A 21147-nucleotide genomic window follows, 5' to 3' on the forward strand; every position below is an offset into this window, starting at 1 on the left:
CTTTATTGGAGTTATGCTTTTGTAGGCCTATTTGTAAGGGGATTATGTTAGAGCTGCGCAGTCTGCTCACACGGCTTCCCTGGCTTCGGTTGCATTGGAGTCGTTAAGTTGTCTCTCTCTACATATACATCACCCACGAGACCAGCAAACAACAATAAAGAATCGAAACAACTGCAAAGTTGCAGGGGACGAGTTTAAAACGTACACATGCAGAATCACGTTATGAACATATAGTCACGTGTGTTGTTTCTGAATAGGACTTATGAATGTGTTGCTGTTCGCGGAGCTGGAAGTCAGTCCATCGTGGACTAACTTCAGCACCGTGGACAGCTCCACTCGCTCATTGATCACTAGCAACCCTTTAATAAAACAAGCCCTCTGCACAGGATCGCAATGCGCACTTACTCCTGATTGGCTGGGTCCACATACCACGTGACACCTTTACCTTCCCAGCCTTTTTTTTCTCCTTCTCTCTGCGCGTGGAGTCCAGTGAATGAAGTCAGTCTGCATAAATTCAAGCCACGTATCTTCAACAGGATGGACACGGTATCCTCTCCGGACGTACATGTTATCATTGTGGGCGGGGACTCAGAGGGAGAGCAGAGAGCGCCGGAGAGTCGCTCATTTGAGCTGCATGGGGATATTCCTACACGGTGCTACGATACGGGGACGCATGCATGCTTTCCACTTATCGTTCACATCGCACACACAATAGTCTGTGTTTTACCTCATTTATGTCATGAGTTTCTTCCCAGTAATCCAATCAGAAGCTTCCTAACCACTATGGAGGCTCACCAGCAGTTATGATTTTAGTTTTAAGGAATCTGAAAGTTAATTGAACTTTCATGGAAATACTATCTATCTATCTATCTATCTATCTATCTATCTATCTATCTATCTATCTATCTATCTATCTATCTATCTATCTATCTATCTATCTGTGTTTTACAGCATGAAACGTCATCTTTCCAACATGAGCATACATTATTGTAAAACTGTATGGCAAAACAGCTCATATATGTAGATGTAGATAGATAAACACGATATATAGATCTCGATCTAAGATGAACCTTCATCGTTGAGGTCCCACGAGAGTCCTCAAGGCCAGTTATTCATTCACTCAGAGCGATTCATGATCAGTGCACTATAATTAGTGGAAGTGCATTCATAAATGTCCTACACATATTATTCATTTATGTTCTGTGCTGGTGTGTGTGTGGAGCTGCGTGTTGCTCCCCCTAGTGGTGGGAGTGACTGTGGAGACGTGTCTCACTAAAGGTGAGTAGAACCATTGTAGTGAGGCGCTGGCTCACAGAGGGCCGACATGAGAACTTGTATTCATTCATCTACAATCTGACGTTTGACCCTTTTCAGGATAAAACCATCCAGATGACTTGTGTACAGGAGACCGGTCAGGTTGTGAGCCCACAGCCCTCTCTTGCTTTGTGCAGCTCTCTCTGGTCTACCTCGAGAGGGAAACATAACGCTGCCTCACACCACTACAGCATCACCAACACTTTACTCCCACCTCCCTGTGTTTACCTACTGGACTGTGTGTTGGTCAGTCTGAGAGGAGAATAATGTGGCGTGAGGCACGGTGCAAAGTTCCTCAGGTTGACACAAACAGCCTCTCAGGCGTTCAGCAGTCTTTTCTTTCCGGGTTCCTTGGTTCTGGTCCGTGAACATCAGGAACATCCTTGACCTCAATAGCTTCTTCCTGAGGGTTAAGGCATTCTATTACCAACAAAAACAAAGATCAAGAAGCTAAATGATGCTAAATGCTAAATGATGCTATTGTGTAACACAATAGACGAGAGGACAACAAACCGTGTGGTTTAAAAGTTTAGTAAGCTGGACTCCACTTGTCTATTTATGAACGTTGAACACATTTTAAAACCATTACTGTTGTTGGAATGACTGGTTAACTTGAATCGATCTACAAATATACCATTATGTATAATATGTATAATTGCATTATCAACATATGTGAGAAACTCTGATGACATACAAGTTGATCATGAGGGATAACGAATACATTTGTGTGTATATATATATATATATATATATATATATATATATATATATATATATATATATATATAAAAACTTCTGTCAAAGTCCTGTGATTCCTATCTCTGTTCTGCTGTAGGCCTCTCTGACCTTTCTAAAGTTTCACCTCATGGCCTCGTAATCAGATTAAGACTCCATCTTGATTGCTGCTGTCTGACAGCAGTCAGTCCACTTCAAGGCTCTGTGGATCAAATGGTGATAACAAGGCCAGAAGGGCAATGCCTGCAAGTAGAGAAACTCTAGTCCTTGAGCAAAACTAAATGTCCTCTGCTATTTCTTAATTATAATAATTATTGTATCTATTAAGACTTTCCCCTCAACATTATCATCTGTACTGAGTCCTAAAAAGCTAACAAAACGTCCTGCTGGAAGGCCAGACGTCTGCTAGGACCGTTCATTCAGAGGTTGGTGGTGTCTATAATGCTCATTATTTCAGTGGAGGGATAGTCATTGCAATCATTGCAGCTCAGTTGCTCCCACTCATGGTCATGCACCTCTGGCCTGTGAGAGGGAATTAAAGTTCAGTGTCCTGACTGATAACAGGAAGAGAGCGTTCTCGGTGCAAACACTTCCCTGGAGAGCCCATTGATGATTAAACCTGAAGCACCCGCATCATAGAGCAGTTCACCAATCATCATGCACACATCACGTATGTTCTAACCTCATTTACTCACAATAACTAATAACTTACCTCCAGGAGTCTGTTACCCCAGTGCATGCTGGGAGTGGTTTTTCTTTCACGCCTACCTCAACAAAATACCAAATGATTAAGAATACCCAAAATATGAAAATTAAAGAAAATCTAGAATATTTAAATTGAAGTTGAATTGAGGCCAATTTAACAAACAGCTGCCTCTGCATATTCCTTAATATCTACTCGACCTCCAACGACCACAACACAGCCAGACAAATGAAGGCGTGGAGGTTCTGTTTGCTTGGACATATACTGAGGATGTCACCAGAACGAATCCCCAAAGTCAGGGTGTCCTCAGATGGACACCAGCAGGGAGACGACATAGTGGCAGAGTAAAAGCAACATGGCGAAGAATGGTTAACGCTGAGCTGGGAGATGGATCTCTCACGGGATCAAGCCTAAGCTGGGGCCAAAGTCAACTGCCACAGGCAGAAGAAGCTGCAGAGAATGCTGCATCAGAATGTCCTGGTTCTCTCTGAGTGACACCCTGAGCTGGTCTGCTGTCAACCTGAGGTGAAATGATTTTGTAACTATGCGCCATTTCCTCTAAAATCTAATCTGAAGTTAGTCAAATTGTCTCACGCATGTGATTTGTTGCAGCATTATGAACCACCTGTGACGAAGTAAGTAAGTAAAATACAGAAACATATTAGAAAATATTTGAAGAAATAAATAACAAACAAGGTGGCAATGAAAAGCAAACAAGAAAAATAACAAATTTGAGATCAACTGATAAAATAATCACTTAGTGAGTGACATTGTGAACTAGTACTTCAAATCCATCCTTCCGTTCCCCCAATTTTCACCAAAAATCCAATGTCACCCGCCTCCAGTGTGCTGGAAATTAATTGAACATGACTTATTTAGCTTTGAGTCATATGGACACTTGATACCTGACTTGAGTGAGAAACTATCCGCCAGCATTCTGCACCTGTTTTCACTCCGATTACTCCTCTAATGTCCCCGACACCTGAATCCAGAGGGCTTTAAGGCGCGACACACCTGACAGAAGAGCCGTTTGTGCCGAGCTGGAGATTTACTGGCAATCTGGTTTAAGTGCCGCACTCAAGGGCGTGATGGTCAGGAAGACGACGCGGGATTTTGATGAGCAGAGTGATACATTACTGTGGTGCTGGTTCATTTGTAAATGTATTATTTGTAACAAGCCTGCATGCACGGGCAGACTCAGTATTCACAGCTTAACTGGTCCGTCTGTCCACTTATGAGACACAAGTGTGTCTGACGGCCATGAGGATGAATGTGTCGTAGGAAGTGTGTGTACTGCTGACAAACTGACAAGTCTGGTTACTAAAAACAACTTGAATGATGAAATGAATGTTATTATTATTATTAACATCAATACCTACAGACTCCTCTTATTAAACCTGCTCTGCCTTCAGCAGTGTCACTGTGTCTCCTGCCTCTGGAGACTAGAAGATGTCTCCAACGGGACTTTGAGGAGAGATTTGACGAGCTCTGCTTGTATTATCATTTTGTGTATGACAAAGATAATCTAAATGTGTAAATTATAGTTATGGCATTGCTCAGGTTCAAGCTAATTGCTTTGAGCACAGGTTCACTGATCAGGGTTCATCCCCATGTCTGACATTATCTTTTTTACATTTACTGCTCTTTGATCTTTTCTGATCTACATATTATTAGTTTGTGTGTGTATATATATATATATATATATATATATATATATATATATATATATATATATATATATTATATTGCATCATACATCCAGCAGAGTTAAAGTGTAAGCATCAGTTTGTATAAGCCACCCTGCCTGGACTGCAGTTCACACTCAGATAATGAGAATAGATTGAGTGTGTGTCTGAACCTGAACAGCTCCTTGTAAAGTGAACCTGTGAGCCATTCATTATTCATTGTCATCAAGCGTTGCCATGACTCTCCGTCTACTTGGGAGGACCTTAGGAGTTTGGCACGACTCCTTGTGAGTCTCTGTTGCCAAGTGTTTGTGTGACGGCCTCAGAAGTCCATGCAGAGAACACCAGTCCAACTGTTAGCTCATCGCCAATTTAAAGTCAACACCAGAGGGATGGAGCTTTGATACTGAGCTTAACTGAGATTTTTCACGGGGGGGGGGGGGAGTACTCATCAAAGTTTGAAATATCAAATATGGCTTGATGGAGCTTTAACCAACAGTTATACCATATTACAAAAAGGTGAAAATACAACTTTTTCCAAGGTAGTAACTTTAACTAAATGTATAACTATAATCACAGCTGTTTGCAGACACTGTGTATGAGGCAAGACTATAAGTGCTGAGATAACACTAAATGCCATGTTGATAATTGTAATGGAAAAATGAATAACATGACGATGCTGAAGCGACATTTAACATTTGTCTCGTCTGTCTCCAGGAAGGTAATGAAAGAGTGTAGCAGGCTGACTTCAGTACAGATGTACTGCAGTGATAAATGTTGCATTTCCATTAAGCTGGGGCTCAATCAGCTCACCAATTACCACAAAACACCAGGTTTCTCACCTCACAGCCAGGCGCAAGTATCGAAAACAAGTACAAGTAGAGTCAGTACAGTAAGTGACTCTCATATCAGTTGCACTACAAAGTAACACGAAAACAAACTTCCACGGTGAAGTGAAGCGATTATGTCGTTTTGTGATGTTGGAGGGCATATCAGAGTTTTAATGAACACACAATGTCTCTGGATGATTTCTGAGTCAATTCCAGCCAAATGTATTCATTTGCACTCTGCCTCCTGCAGCCATGAACAGCCTATCCTCAGCCACACATGTGACAAAATGGTTTGTGCCTCCATCTGGTGGATGATCCGGTGTACTGCACTCATCCTAAAGGCATTGGGCTTCAATACAGGCATGAGCTGGTCAAAAACCAACTTTGCTCTGCCTCACTTTATTAGCGTCTGTGCACAGCTGATGTTCAGATGTTGCGATACAGGTTCAGTCACTGCTTGGTCGATGGGACGCTTTAAAAAGAAGAGCACACACACACACACACACACACACACACACACACACACACACACACACACACACACATATCTGTGTTTTGTTCAGTGTGAGGCCTGACGAATAGACTCCCAGCTGCTCAAAAGAACTTCTATCCAACAGTAAAGTTGGCGATGTTCAGCTGATTTGCAGTTGAACAGCTGGTATTTGTGTACATTGTTACTGATCCAGATCTTTGTAAAATGTGCAGTGTAAGGAGTTTTATACAAGTGATGTAATTTTGTCTGACATTAGCAGGTGGCTAAAAACAAAATCATCCGCCTCATCGAGGGTCCGTTTTGTCTTTTGAAAATAGGAAAGCGTAACTTGTGGCGGGTTAGATCTATGATGTATCAGTTTCACGACTGAGGATTTTGCTTGGCTCTTTTGTGATCCAATTTCAGGCTTTTCCATTTCCTTTTGCTTTTCAGTGGCTATAAAACCAGTCATCCTTCTCCCCTGCCTTTGGCAGGTGCAGCATTTACTCCAGTTCCCATTTATAATCAGCGTCTGGTCTCACTTTACCCTCCCAAACACAATGAAGCACATCCCAATATTTCTCACTCTCCTCTCAGTGCCCTCATTTTTTCCCTTTGTTCTCTGTTGTTTCCCTCCCTCTGACTCTGAAGAAGTAGGGCGGCACTTTTTAGCTTCTTCACCAGGATGTCTTTCACCTGATCAGACGCTTTCTGGAATTCAACCAACCCAGCACTTTTAGCATCGTTTACAGCCAGTCAAGAGGCCGAAGACATATTTCCAAAAGGAAAAGACAATACTCACTAATGTTGACTACTCAAGATCCCCTGACTGACTGAATCCTAAAGACATTGGTGACCCCCTGACTTTTATTCTACCCACCATGAGGACATTTGCAGTTTTGAGTGAAACTTCCCAACAGATATTGAAAAGATTGCCATGAAATTTGGTAAGATTGTCAAATCTCTATCGGTCCAACTTTGGTAATAGAACAAATCCACCAGGTTTCCAGCTAGTGATGTGTGGAGGATTATCAGAAGAATTCAGGCACCTTAAAAAGGAAATAGTTCAATTGAATTTTGGGAAATGATTTGATCGAAATGAAAATCGACCTGTACTCTGTACTCTTGTTTGTGGTCCGACTATTTCTATTTAGTCCGGTCTGTCAGGTCTTTCATCATCAAACAAAATCCTTAAGCAAACAAATCCACACAGCAATTCTACTCACACACACACACACACACACACACACACACACACACACACACACACACACACACACACACACACACACACACACACACACACTCTTACAACATAGTTTGTGTAGTATATAGTTAATCATTTCAGTGTGGAGTTAAACTTCCTCTGCACCAGTGTAATGTAGACATGACAACAACCAGACCTAAAACTCAGTACTTATCACTCCTGGTAGGTAAGATTTAAGAATACGGTGCATCTCTTGTGTTTCTGTGGGTATAGGTTTGGAATAAGCTGTATTAAGTAAGAGTGTTTTAAGTAGTAAGAGTGTTTTAAGTATTTAGAGTGTTTTAAGTATTCAGAGTTTTAAGTATTCAAAGTGTTTTAAGTAGTAAGAGTGTTTTAAGTAGTAAGAGTGTTTTAAGTATTAAGAGTGTTTTAAGTATTAAGAGTGTTTTAAGTATTCAGAGTTTTAAGTATTCAGAGTGTTTTAAGTATTAAGAGTGTTTTAAGTATTCAGAGTTTTAAGTATTCAGAGTGTTTTAAGTAGTAAGAGTGTTTTAAGTATTTAGAGTGTTTTAAGTAGTAAGAGTGTTTTAAGTAGTAAGAGTGTTTTAAGTATTAAGAGTGTTTTAAGTATTCAGAGTTTTAAGTATTCAGAGTGTTTTAAGTAGTAAGAGTGTTTGCTGTAGCTTGCAGAAGCAACATAACCAACATGACACATTTAACAGACACTGACAAATGTAAGATTTAAGTAAAAGTGAAAGTAGCTTTGATGATCCAGCATGTTTGATATCAAATTAAATTTAGACATGTATGCCATTCATCACTATAACTGTTCACATGTTTCATTTCTGCAGGGAGACAGTCCCATTTTAATTGCTGCCATTTTTGTCGCTGGCATCGGTGGGACATTTCAATATGGATTCTGTGCATCTGTGATGACCTCCCCCTCTGCTGTGAGTGAAACACTAAAGATGAATCATGGTGAACTGTCAGGAACTGTCTTCATACAGCTGTGAAGATGACTATATGAACAAAACACTTGATACACAATATTATGCTTGCATGACTAAACTTAAAATGTGAATGTGATTATTGCAGTTTATAAAGGAGCTGGTAAACCAAACATGTCTACAGAGATACAGCGTCTCCTTGGACCAGTGGCAGGTGTCTCTCATCTGGTCCTTCACCGTGTCCATTTTCTGCATCGGGGGGTTACTGGGGTCGCTGGTGTCCGGGCAGCTCATCTCTAAATATGGCAGGTCATTGGAAATGAACAGAAAAGTCATCAAACCTTTTGTTTGGGCCTCTGGGTTTAACAGAGCCTCTGTCTTCCTGTCCCACAGAAAGCAAACCCTCCTGTTTAGCAACTGTGTGGCTATAAGTGGAGCGGTGTTGATGCTCTTGAGCCAAAGAGCCACGTCTTTTGAGATGATCATTGTGGGACGATTTCTCTACGGCATCAATTCAGGTGAACCTATAACTCATTTTGACAGTACTTCTACGTTACTGACTCCTCAAACGTATGCTTCCCTATTGTTCGCCTCTAGGAGTCAATCTTGCAGCTCACACCATGTACATTATTGAATGCGCCCCCAAGAACCTGCGAGGGATGGTGGGCGTGACCCCCGCTACCTTCCTCTCCTTGGGGAAGTTCAGTGGTCAGCTGCTGGGGATCAGGTGAGGTGGCCGGCGTCATGGATACTGTAAGTCAAGTAAGGGGTTGGGTGGTAGGTTCAAATGACGGCTCACATGTCTCATAGAGACCCATTGTGTGTTCTCTGGAGGGGGCGACATGGATGAAATCTTGTATGCTGCGATACAGTACATGTTCTGCAAACTCTGAAGAAAACACTTAAGGGATGTCTGTTTTGGGAAAATGAAAGTATTCCATGTTGATATGAATAATACAAGTTGTAGGGATATTGTTGATTGCCATAAAGCTTGCCTGCTCACCCACTGCAACATTACTTGGCCTGTTGAAGTCACCCCATAAAACAGTGTGATGAAACGTCTGACCAGAGTTCAAACATTCAACATATAAAAAACACACCGTATACAAGCCAAGTTATATCAGTTATTTCTGAATATTGATTTTGGAGATACAATTCTTTAATGGAAAAAAGGAATATTTAGCATTTTAGCCACAGACCGTCCACCGCTTTGATCCAGACTGGATGAATCACTTTTGTATCTAACACCGTCAGTTCAACATTTTTAATTTGATTCATTTGATTGTAACATTCCCAGCAGCCTTAATTGTACTTTGTATTTGATGGTAATGGTAGAATGCTGCACTAAGTGTCACAGTTTGGAGAGCCGGACAGGAAGGAAACAAATGCTTGAACAACACTTAAAGTCAGACAATCAAAGCTGGTGGGAAAACACACAAAGGCAGGATGTGAAATGATCTGAGACAACAGGAGAGATAAGTACTAGACATCCTGGTCCACACTGCATACAAGTTAGTGGTGGTATTGCACCAATTCATTGTTTGCCAACTGCCAATAAACCTCAAAAAAGCAGAAAGAAGAAGAATCTGAAACAGCAGGAGATGAGTAACTAAGTAAAACAGCAAACGCAAATAATGACATGACCTCAGAGCAGGGACACTAAGACGATGAACGTCGTAAACATTATACCTGCTGAACATCAGCATGTTAGCATGGTCATTGTTAGCATGTTAGCATGCTGATGTTGCATTTAGTTCTAACTGGCCACTGGCATGGTGGTGTCGTTTACAACTTGGGTCTTATTTTCAAGGTTTTGGAGCATCATTGCAACAAGTTGTAACACTGTAATAACCATTTATTTTACGTGATTTTACTGTGTTCCCAGACCTCACTGGTTAATAGGCCGTACAATGTTAATATTATTGATCGGAACGACGGACTGAAAACTGGAAACATATGACCCAGGATGTGCTACCCCCTTCAGCAAGGGTCCTAGAAAAGACAAAACACGTAACCAGTGAGGCTTAGTGAGCACAGCGGTCTATTGCTCTGTGATAGCTCAATTGTTGCATGATGACATTGCCCTTGCAGTGAGCTGCTTGGCACACGGGAGAGGTGGCCCTGGCTGCTTGCTTTCACTGGTTTCACAGCGCTACTCCAGCTCGCCACCCTGCCCTTCCTGCCAGAGTCTCCTAGCTTCCTGCTGCTGTACAGAGGAGACCGCCGGGCCTGCGACGAAGGTGTGAGACAGACTTTCTGGCAAAGATAATGGTCTGGAGAGTCGTTATCACTTTAATCTTTGTTGTCACCCTCCCCTATAGCTCTACGGAGGCTATGGGGCAAACATGACTACAGCGGGGCTGTGGAGGAGATGCTGGAGGAGAAGGCTGCCTTGCAGAGCGTTCGTAACCACTCAGTGATGGAGCTGATCCAGAAGCAAACACTCCGCTGGCAGCTCCTCACCATCATCGTTCTCTTCGTCACGATGCAGCTCTGTGGCATCAGCAGCGTGAGTGAACACTGGTTTACACAGGATTAGTAAAACCTTAACTGCACTTTGGGATACAGTACGTTCCTGTGTGTAAACTGAAATAGGTAATGTAGAATTAATGATCCGCATAATCCCTGTGTTTACCAATGATGAGAGCTGTTACCTGCATTGTTAAAGTGTTGAGTACAATTGAGGCTTTCAGTCTGTGTTAACATACAGCTGTGTTATTTAGACAGCTGTAGATATAAGATTATGGCAGAAGATACATGTTGGACTGAATGGCACCATGTTGAGGCTGTAAACCCAAATGGTTCTTTGAGACTATTTGTACACATTAAAGGCCAAGACGATTGACAGGAAGGTCGACATTCAGAGAGAGAGTTATAGATAAGATGAAACGTATCACTCTCATGTCAGTCCCTTAAATATGAGGCTAAACCTAAGAGCCGTTTAGCTTAGCACAATGACTGGAAGGTTTAAACCGCTTGGCTCCTTCTCAACGTAACAAAATCCACCAACCAGCTCCTCTAAAGCTCACTCAACCAAAAGAGAAACGTCAAACGGACTATTTGCTACATAAACAACTAAAACACTGAATGTGATTTTTGTCCTTTGCGCAAATGAAGTAAAGTAAATACTATGTGTGGAGAATGAATTAGTAGGATGGTTCACTTCCAGCTGTTTCCTCCTGTTCTAGTCGTTGTGCTAAGCTAAGCTAACCTCCTGCCGGCTGTAGTTGTAGCTACATGTTTACTGGATATGTAAGTGGTATTAATCTTCTCACCTAAAAAAACTTCAAATAAAAAACGCCTTTCAGTTTTCATCAGGACACCCTGAACCCTAAAGAATCTCAATGAATCTTATTTCTATGTGCCTAAAGAGTTCTTATTCTTACATTCTGGACGTCTATTTGATGAGTTTTGAATGATTTGAACAGTCAAACCAAAAAATATGGGGACTGAACTCAAGTTGGAATTAATGCTTAATTTTCCACGAAAGCCCCACTTTCCCATTCCAAGCAGACCAGACTTTTAAATGAGGATATGTACTTTAAATAATAGAAACATGACAACACCCCACTACCGCCTCTCTCTGCACTCTGCTCTGAATCCTGTTGTACATGTTTAAATAAAATAAAAACTAGGAACGTGAACATTTCAATATTTAAGAGGCTTTCAAATAGACTTGTGATTTGGTTCTTATTTAAATACTTCTCTCCAGGTGTACTTTTATTCTTATGATGTGTTTCGTGAGGCAGGAATCCCAGAACACCAGTTACGTTACGCCAACATGGGAACAGGGCTGTGTGAGCTGGCCACCTCTGCAGCCTGTGTAAGTCTCATTTATGTACGTCTATGACTATGAATTTTGAGTATAACATCCCTCAGACATGTTGACGCAGATGTCGTGTTTTTCTACTATTTATTTTTCTGATTTGGGAAAACAATTATGAAACAAAAAGCTTTCCTCTTCTCTCGAACGCGTCTCCGTCTGTGATACCTGTTCCAGTGTATAGTTAGAGCGCCCCTCTGTGGTTAAATGCTGTAAATGTGTTTTGACGTTGCAGTTCATGATTGTCGAGAATACAGGCAAGAAAGTCCTGCTGTTCAGAGGATACATGGGAATGTCTGCAACACTGATCCTCCTCACCGTCACTCTGAACCTGCAAGTGAGTCACCACAAAACAAGACACCGTCAGCAGCATGTATGTCTGCATGTGTTGATGGTTAAAAGATGACGAGCAAATAACCCATAAACTCAAACAAGCCAACTTTTCATTTTCCTCAGAGTCACTTTTCCTGGATGCCGTACTGCAGCATGTTCCTTGTTTTCTTGTTCATTTTCTTTTTTGCCGGGGGACCAGGTATGTTTGTCACTCAATATCTGATTTATCAAGGATTTCCATGTCAGTATTCAGCAATGATTGCATCTTGCTGTAGTGTATCCATCTCTCCTGTGTTCCTGACCCTCAGCTGGAGTATCAGCTCCTCTTCCATCAGAAATGTTAACTCAGCCGTTCAAATCGGCTGGGAACACCTTGGCCTGCACGATAAGCTGGACACTCATGTTTTTGCTGGGGATACTTTTCCCTTTCTTAGTGGTGAGCACATTATTATCTACATGGACTAGAGGCCAGTAGACACAATTACTCATGATGATTCAGGTGAACTCAGAATGAAATGCTTCACTCAAAGCGATTCATAAATGTCCCCAAACACGCTTTCTTTCCAGGAGAAACTGCAATACTTCTGTTTTCTCATATTCCTGTTTTTCTGCGCCGCCTGTGCGCTGTACGTGAAGATCAACGTCCCTGAGACCAAGAATCTGACAGCGCTGGAGATTGCTGCGGAGTTTCAGAGGATGCACTGCAGATCTGGAGGAGAGAGATCGCAGAGCAAGACTGAACAGAAACCCGACGACACCAAACTGTGACCATTTTTCACCGGGTCGTAACGTGTCAAAGGAGACACATTTAGCTTGAAGACGTCACGTTATATATCACAGAGAAGATTTAAATTCAAACACAAGATACAACTCATATAGTTCAATCATATAATTACAGTCAATTGTGTAAAGTCAGCTGTGTGAACACTGCAGCACGACATTAATTAATAAAGGTGGCGTCACTGTCTTTTATGACTGGTCTTTTATTGCTTTCATTGTGACATCAGTTTGTGTTTCAGTGTGAACTCTCATTTGAGAGGCCGTGTTCGTCTTTATCTCTGGTTATCAGTGAGGTCTCCATGGTGGAAGCTCTGGCTAGTGTGTGTTTACAGCTGGCTGTGCTGCTTTACCCTAAAGATTAACGGCCTATTTTACTAGCTGTCATCATACAATACATGCTGTCATAGATTAGCAACACTATCAGTTTAAACACCTTTGCATTAGTTATTATAATCCTTTATTATAATAGAGTAATCTCACACCGACAGCACATGCCTAATAAAGTGCAGTTGGTTAATAATGTCATTTTTTTAATCATGCTCATAAAGGTCCCTGCTCACAGTAAAGGACCTAATGGTGAAACAACAGCTGTCAGACAGGCTATAACTTCTTACATAAAACATTAGACTGTACAGAAAGAATGTCTCCAGAACTTAAAGAAATACAAAATACAAATAAAGAAGAACTTATCAGACGTGAAGATGTACAAAGTGAAGCCTTTAAATCATCACAATAAAACACAAGACAGTCTTCAATCTCCAATAAATCAGCAAAGCCTTGTCTCGTGACACCATTAATCCTGCATGTTTCCGTTGGATGTGCATACATAGACATCGAGCTTTGACCTTTGCTCTGATTCTGATCCACATATCTGTAGATAGTGTGAAACTAAAACTGAAACTAAAACTGAAAGACAAACGATTCAATTATCTGACAAGTTGTACTTTATGAACACATCTGAGGTGTTCGGGTCAAGGCGGGACAGACTTTCATCGGGACACTTCTAGCTGTATTACGCAGGCGTGCAGCCCCGGCACATGTGTGCGCCTCCGATAACACAATCTGCACGTTCAAAGCCAAATGTCTCGCAGGACGAGTGCGTGACAAACGCTGAAGGCGAGAGGCTGGATGCGTCTCCGTTTACATCACCAACCAGCAAACAGCCACAGGGAGGAGTTTCTGCTTGCGCATAAACGAGAGGGAAACACGCACGTCCACGCCTTCAAAATGTGGGTGAAATTAGGTGAAAAAAGTGTCGAGACGCAGACGTGTGAATACAGCTCACAGGAGTGAGGGTTTGCTGAACATTTGAAGGGCGCAATGGACCCAGACCCCAGAACCCCCTCTGATGAGCCCAAGGTGAAGAGAAGCTTTGACCAAATGTGAGTCCATTTGATTACATCAATGGGATACATTGATATGCTCTGAAGTTAACAACAGCACTACTGCTTTCACTAACATAACACTTTTACAAGTTTTGTCATGAGTTGTTGTTGTAATGTCTGTGTCTCATTGGTCACAACACCAGGTGAGGAGCTACTGTCATGACAAGTCATCACACTAAGGCTATTACTATTTCAAATAATTGGTGTTTGTCACAAGTGCTTTCTGAACATCCTCAACTCCATCCTCTGACGGTTTGCTCCCCATCACTAGACCCTTTAATCAGCAGACGCTGTGGTGAGCGCTCCTGCATCAGGAGCACACAGGAGCATCCTCAGGAGCTCAGCAGCAGCACAGCTTAAAACAAGAGCTCGCAGGTTAATTATTTACAGTAACCTTATATCTATGAGCCGCTGGGGAAGGATGGGACTGGGGCCCTGCAGACTGGAGGTGCTACAGATAATTCTCTCTGTGTGTCAGGGTGTCACTGATAAAGAGCAGCATCTGGGAGCAAGTGCCACAGGAAACCACAGTTACACCGGTCAACACAACGCACTGTTAGAAAATACAGCCTGGGTCCTTTTACTAGATAGTTGGGGCAGTGATAACATCTCCACCCTCCACCCAGCTCCACCTCTGCTGTAGGAGCAGGAGCCCAGGGGCTAAAACTACAACAAGGTCATTGAGGTCAAAATGTTGATGAAAAATCCTGAATTTGACAGTGATGGAAAAGAGCCATTAAAGTAAACCTTATAATGTCACAGAGAGGCAACACAACTTGACTTTAAAACAACAACAACTAAAGGTCCTTCACCTTAGAGGACGTCTTCCCCTCAGGCCCACAGAACACCTGTGAGAAGAGACCGATACAAACAAGAACTACAGCATACCAATCCTGAATCAGCCTCATCAGTCCTGTGCAATCAACCCATTAGGTCTACTGCTGAAACGTGTTTGATGGAGCGCCTGCAGACTTCAGCTGTGCGTTGTGTTTCCTCACAGGGTGTTCGTCAACAGAACTGTGACCCTGGAAAACATCCAGTGCTATGGATTTGACATGGACTACACGATGGCAAGTATGTACCAGACCGACCTGTGTGTGTGTGTGTGTGAGGTGCTGTGACACAATGAGGAGGTTACAGATCAGAACTCTGTCGTATGTTTCTCTTTAATTGGCTGGGCAAGATTCACTGACTTTATGCTGATGATGCGCGTGTGTGTGTGTGTGTGTGTGTTGCAGTGTATAAGTCCCCTGACTACGAGAGCCTTGGCTTTGAGCTGATAAGAGACAGAATGGTGTCTGTTGGATACCCTCATGAGCTTCTGCGCTACACATACGACCCCAGCTTCCCCACACGGTTGGTTTTAAATCGACCTCTAACTGAGGAGAATTCATCAATAAAGTAACGAATGCATCGGAGGTACTGCAGACAGAGAAGAAGAAATTAAAGTCATTTGTCCTTTATTTGTCTCTTGTTCGGGCAAAACAATTTGGGAAAGACACAAGTTGATATATTGTATGGATGATGTAACAGACGAAACACATTTGTAAGCTCTAAGGACACGCCCCTTTATCAAACATCTGGTTTTCAACGGGGGTCGACAGGAAAATCCATTATCAAACAATTAACTCCAAATAAAAACTAGAAAAAACCCTGAAAAAGAATTTAAATTTTTTTGATTATAAGCTAAACAATAGACTACCCCTGAAACTATTGGTCAGTTACTCAATCAGCCTTTGAACGTAATTAATAATCTTCAATCACTGATAATACAGTAATTGTTCATTTTTCAAGCAAAAATGCCAAACCTGACATCACCTTGGGCTTTAGGCAGTTTTCACTATTTCATATTTCAAGCAATTCTCCCAAAGAATAATCACCAGGTCGGTTGATACATAAAATAATTGCTAGCTGCAGCACTGAAATGAACACGGCTGCCTCCTCCATAACTGCTTCCACTGACAGTTCATGTCATGATAACCTTCGTTTCTTTTTCCTCCTCCCTCAGCGGTTTAGTGATCGACACCACATTCGGGAACCTCCTGAAGGTGGATTCAAATGGAAATATTCTAGTCTGCAGTCATGGCTTCCGCTTCCTCAAAGGGTAAAGTGAAAGTCTTTACAGAATACAGCGCAGACATGATGCTGAATGGTGGTTTAACACCAGACATCTCACCTGTAAACCCAGGTGAGATCAGACAGAGACGGACACAACAATAACAATTCAACAAGCGACAAAAGACATCTTAAAAAGACACATTAGAGGTGACTTGAGATAAGTAGTTAAGACAAGATTGGATTCATTTGAAACTCTACATTAGGATGTGAGTGTGACAATCAGCGTCTTCAATGATAGCTTGATTACAACAAAAAGTCCGTCTGATTGCAGCATGAAGGTCAGCTGAGATCAATCAGTTTCACTAGTTTACAAACCACACAGCGGATAAACATGACTTTGTCTAATGTGGTTTGTTTTTAATTATCATACGATTTACACAACCCTGAAATCCATAATGAGCGCGTTTGTTTACAGTCAGTCAGTTAGAGTGTGTGTGTGTGTGTGTGTGTGTGTGTGTGTGTGTGCAGTGTTGATCCGTGTTGTGTTTGTGTTCCTCAGAGAAGACATTCACAACTACTACCCCAACAAGTTCATTCAAAGAGGCGACACCGACCGGTTCTACATCCTCAACACTCTCTTCAATCTTTCAGGTAGAAGTTGCACCTGAAGAAATGTTGAATTTGACACAATAGTCATATTTTGTGTACTTTTTGTTACCCCAAACTCTTGATAACTACAAATATATTGTCGTTTATACGTTAGTTTCTGATATCAGCAACTTAAAAGTGGAACTAAGCTGTCTTTCCTGCGCCCTGCAGAGACGTACTTCTACACCTGCCTCGTAGACTTCTACACCAGATGCACCAGATACACTAAGTGAGTGGACTGGTTTACCTCGTAAAAGCTGGACGGTTCCTTTAAATGAATTATAAATGAACCGCTGAATTAGTCATTGAACTCTTTCTCTGCTGCGTCTCCCAGCCTCCTGACAGGTTTCCAGCACGGCGACTTGTTAATGTCCTACAGAAGCATGTTCCAGGATGTTCGAGACACAATGGACTTCATTCACGACACGGTGAATTAAATGAACAAATCTCTTTTGAGCGGTTTTTCCCCCGTTGTTGGCATAATCACACTTTGTCTCTCACTGTTATTCTGTATCTGTAAAGGGAATCCTGAAGGACCGGACCATCAAGAATTTAGAGAAATACGTTATCAAAGATGTGAGTGAACGAGATATTGCACCAAAATGACAAAAGAAAAGAAATAATCAACAAATATTGAAATAATCAACAAATGAATGTGTGTTTTTCACAGCCAGATCTCCCTGTGCTCTTGACCCGGATTAAAGTGGTGGCCAAGGTCTTCCTCGCCACCAACAGTGACTACAGCTACACTGAGGTGAGCCTCTGAACATAGAGTGAACCATGACTAAACACTCTTTACCACATGTTATATGAAAAATAAAGTGCAGACATTCAAAATGTTTGTCCTCCTTCCTCATCAAGGTCATTATGAACTACCTGCTTGAAAACAAGGTCAGACAATTTGATCTTTTTCTTTGAATAATCAGAAAATGCCAATTTCATTGAATCACGTCAATTTAACGATTCCCTTCATCTCCAGTCTGGAAGTGAGAGAAGGTCCTGGCGCTCCTTCTTTGACCTCATCGTGGTGGACACAAAAAAGCCTCTGTTCTTTGCAGAGGGGACGGTGCTGAGACAAGTGGACACGGTATGAAAAGACTCACACAGTAGATGTACGTACATGTCAATGTGTAAACCACGGCAGGGTTCAATAATGTTGCATTTTGGGATGCAGGGTACAGGAAAGCTTCGGATCGGGACGTACACAGGCGACCTCCAACATGGAACCGTTTACTCCGGAGGTGACATTCAACTGTTTTCATATTATTCATTGTTCTGCTAATTCACTTTTTATTTTTCCCTTTAATGGAGGTTTAGACTTAACGCTAAACAGCACAGACTGGAGAAAAGCAGCATCCCTGCAGTGTTCAGAACACACACACACACACACACACACACACACACACACACACACACACACACACACACACACACACACACACACACACACAGGTCAAACCTGTCCTTGAATCGACGTCTGTTTGCAGGGTCGTCAGACGTCATCTGTGATCTGCTGGACGTCAGAGGTAAAGACATCCTCTACGTCGGCGACCACATCTTTGGAGACATCCTCAAATCTAAGAAGCGTCAGGGCTGGAGGACCTTCCTCGTCGTACCGGAGCTCACCAAGGAGCTACAAGTGTGGGACGAGAAGAAACGTAAGAGCGAGGAGACACCGTCGTCTCCGTCAGTTCATTTTGATCTCCTCAAACTCTGGGTGACTTTCTGGGTTTTTGCAGATCTGTTCGAGGAGCTGAAACGTCTCGACGTCTTCTTAGCCGAACTTTACAAGTGAGTCACTCTGGCCTCCATGAACAACACGTATTCAATGTTCATGAAGTTCAGAAACGGCACCTGAACTCATGAAAAGTGGAATTGATGAATTCACTATCATCTATGATTTATCAATTATACCCTAAAAATGAAATAAAACATTATTATATCATTTGTAAAGTCATTAGTTAAGTATACTTTTAGTCATTCATAATTTGTATATCATCATCTGCTGTAGTGCATGTACACATATTAATAAAAACAAACACATCATTATTAGTGATTAACACACAATTGATTGATTTTTAGAATATTGATGTTTTAAGTTGCAACATGTGACACTTAACATTTACAAGGTTTGACTGACGTTATTGCCGTGACATCAGGATTTAAATGTTCACTTTCTACATGACTGAATTGTTTTTGCGTTGGTGGTCTGAAGGCACCTGGACAGCGGCAGTCAGGAGTGTCCCGACATCCGGGCCATTCAGACCAGAATGAAGGTGAGCTCTGCGTTGAAGCGTTTTCCCACTGATTGCAAGAAATGTCGTTCTTGAACGTGTGTCTACTTTAAGAAACAACGGCTTCTGTTGCCTTGGTTTAAGGAGGTTTACAACAGCAGTTGTGTTTCAGACGTTTTACAGTTTTTTGCAATAGTTCATTTCCTAAACTAGGGTCCTCCTTGTTGAAACTTACATACAAAAACCACAAAACATAATTGTATTTTTGCATCTTTGCAACTTTCATGAAAAACAAATAAATAGCTCTGTCCACATGCAAAATGCACACTGATATTATACGTATAAAACACAGTTATCTAGAGCCTTTGGCATGTGTGTATTACCTGCTCATCAGACTGAACTACTTGCAGGAACACATTGTTCTGTAAACAACACAGTCTGTGAAGCAGACAATGTGCTCGTGGGTTAGCGAACTCACATGAGGCTAGAACAGCTCGTGCTACAAAAACCAACCACTTCAACACTCGGTCCAGGTGTCTCTGCTGATGCGTCTGTTGTCTGTCTGCAGGTGCTGACCTACAGGATGGACATGTCTTACGGACAGATGGGCAGCCTACTGCGCAGCGGCGCCAGACAGACGCTGTTCGCCAGCCAGCTGCTGCGTTACGCTGACCTATACTCCTCCACCTGCATCAACCTGATGCACTACCCCTTTAATTACCTCTTCATGGCTCCCCCAGTCCTGGTCAGCCCCCCCCCCCCCCCCCCCTCTCACCCATACACATGCCTGCACACAAAACAAATCTGCGTTCTTTCATAATGTGTCATGAAGCTCATCCTTCATCTCATGAACTCTTTCAGATGCCTCACGAATCAGCGGCGGACTTTGCCTCATCAGAGCTCGCTCGCACCATGAGCAGGACCTGAGGTTCGCGTCATCACGTTGCAGAAGATGAACCGCTCTTGTTCTTTACTGGATTGTGTTGATGGTTTGTTGTCGTCTTTCTCTCGCAGCGCTGAACACAGCTGGCCGACATGTTTCAAAAGAACACGTGAAGAGAGGGACTATCAGCTGAATCGTTGACTGTTTGTACCGGTGCTTGTATAAAGGTGTTGTTGCAGCCATGACGCGCCTCCTTTACGGAAACAATAAACTAACATATTGCTCCACCTAGTGGATGTGAAGTGCTATGCCATGTAACGAGCTTTGGGGATTGAAAGCTGAAGCAGATTAAGGGTTACTGTATATATGAGTGTTAATCTGTTGTTATATGTATTATATATATATATATATATATATATATATATATATATATATATATATATATATATATATATATGTGTATATATATATATATACACATATATATATATATATATATATACACATATATATATATATATGTGTATATATATACACACATATATATATATATATATATATATATATATATATATATATATACATATATCTGTTTGTGTTGTGGTTTTTAGGAAGTGACTTCTTTTGTTGTTTGTGAAGCAAAACTTCTGAATCATTTCAATAAATTATTCATACTATTTGTTTTCATTGAAGTACAACAGCTTTGACAAAACACACAGTGTATATGTATGTGTGTGTGTATATATATATATATATATATATATATATATATATATATATATTAGTAGATCTCAGCTGGTATTAAAGGACATCCTCACATACTCATTTTATCACTGTGTTAGTGGCACAATGGACATTTTCATGAGGGACATTTATTTTGCAGAAAGTAGTTCAGAGGTCTGTAGATTCTTCAGAGGAACCAGGACGCTGTTTGGGGAAAAACATGCTTCTGTTAAGTTTTTCAAGTGTAATGTTTCAGCACCGCAAACATCCTCTCCTCTCAAGAACACACAGCGCAACACCTGAGCAAGTAGTGTACTTGTGTTGTGTTTGTGTGAACTGACCCTTCCAAGTTGTTCTTTTGTACTACATCTGTTGTCCACTGGATGG

General features: G+C 41.7%; 2 protein-coding genes across 6 annotated transcripts; both read left to right on the forward strand.

The window, feature by feature from the left end:
• Positions 1-7099: 7099 nt before the first annotated feature.
• On the forward strand, positions 7100-13021 carry slc2a11l (solute carrier family 2 member 11, like). 4 transcript variants are annotated; one of them, XM_068705778.1, is made up of 12 exons: positions 7100-7172; positions 7798-7896; positions 8042-8202; positions 8287-8411; positions 8491-8620; positions 9985-10133; positions 10215-10402; positions 11606-11716; positions 11952-12053; positions 12173-12248; positions 12358-12485; positions 12617-13021. In XM_068705778.1, the coding sequence occupies exons 2-12, from the start codon at positions 7879-7881 to the stop codon at positions 12815-12817; spliced, it is 1389 nt and encodes a 462-aa protein (XP_068561879.1). In that variant the 5' UTR covers positions 7100-7172; positions 7798-7878; the 3' UTR covers positions 12818-13021. The 4 variants fall into 4 exon arrangements, with proteins under 4 accessions (XP_068561879.1, XP_068561876.1, XP_068561878.1 ...); XM_068705775.1 differs by having other exon boundaries at positions 7101-7168; XM_068705777.1 differs by having other exon boundaries at positions 7101-7168; positions 12686-13021.
• A 946-nt stretch (positions 13022-13967) lies between these two features.
• nt5c2l1 (5'-nucleotidase, cytosolic II, like 1) lies at positions 13968-20425 on the forward strand. 2 transcript variants are annotated; one of them, XM_068705780.1, is made up of 18 exons: positions 13969-14211; positions 15215-15288; positions 15453-15570; positions 16223-16318; positions 16832-16923; positions 17092-17149; positions 17255-17348; positions 17443-17496; positions 17591-17674; positions 17782-17811; positions 17900-18007; positions 18095-18161; positions 18408-18578; positions 18660-18711; positions 19136-19196; positions 19723-19899; positions 20016-20082; positions 20169-20425. In XM_068705780.1, exons 1-17 carry the CDS (start codon positions 14150-14152, stop codon positions 20079-20081), a joined length of 1464 nt encoding a protein of 487 aa, XP_068561881.1. In that variant the 5' UTR covers positions 13969-14149; the 3' UTR covers position 20082; positions 20169-20425. The 2 variants fall into 2 exon arrangements, with proteins under 2 accessions (XP_068561880.1, XP_068561881.1); XM_068705779.1 differs by having other exon boundaries at positions 13968-14211; positions 18408-18711.
• Positions 20426-21147: the final 722 nt, after the last annotated feature.

The sequence above is a fragment of the Cebidichthys violaceus genome, unplaced genomic scaffold (assembly GCF_023349555.1).
Source record: "Cebidichthys violaceus isolate CVI_PGR_0920_01 unplaced genomic scaffold, fCebVio1.0.p SCAF_12, whole genome shotgun sequence".
Lineage (NCBI taxonomy): Eukaryota > Metazoa > Chordata > Actinopteri > Perciformes > Stichaeidae > Cebidichthys > Cebidichthys violaceus.

Bases quoted from the DNA above. Each gene is read 5' to 3' on its own strand.
- slc2a11l (XM_068705775.1), top strand. From the start codon at position 7,127: ATGACAACAACCAGACCTAAAACTCAGTACTTATCACTCCTG. The intron at 8,203-8,286 runs GTCATTGGAAAT...CCTGTCCCACAG, and splicing joins CTCATCTCTAAATATGGCAG to AAAGCAAACCCTCCTGTTTA. The intron at 12,249-12,357 runs GTATGTTTGTCA...CCTGACCCTCAG, and splicing joins CTTTTTTGCCGGGGGACCAG to CTGGAGTATCAGCTCCTCTT.
- nt5c2l1 (XM_068705779.1), top strand. From the start codon at position 14,150: ATGGACCCAGACCCCAGAACCCCCTCTGATGAGCCCAAGGTGAAGAGA. The intron at 17,150-17,254 runs GTGAGTGGACTG...TGCGTCTCCCAG, and splicing joins AGATGCACCAGATACACTAA to CCTCCTGACAGGTTTCCAGC. The intron at 19,900-20,015 runs GTCAGCCCCCCC...GAACTCTTTCAG, and splicing joins TCATGGCTCCCCCAGTCCTG to ATGCCTCACGAATCAGCGGC.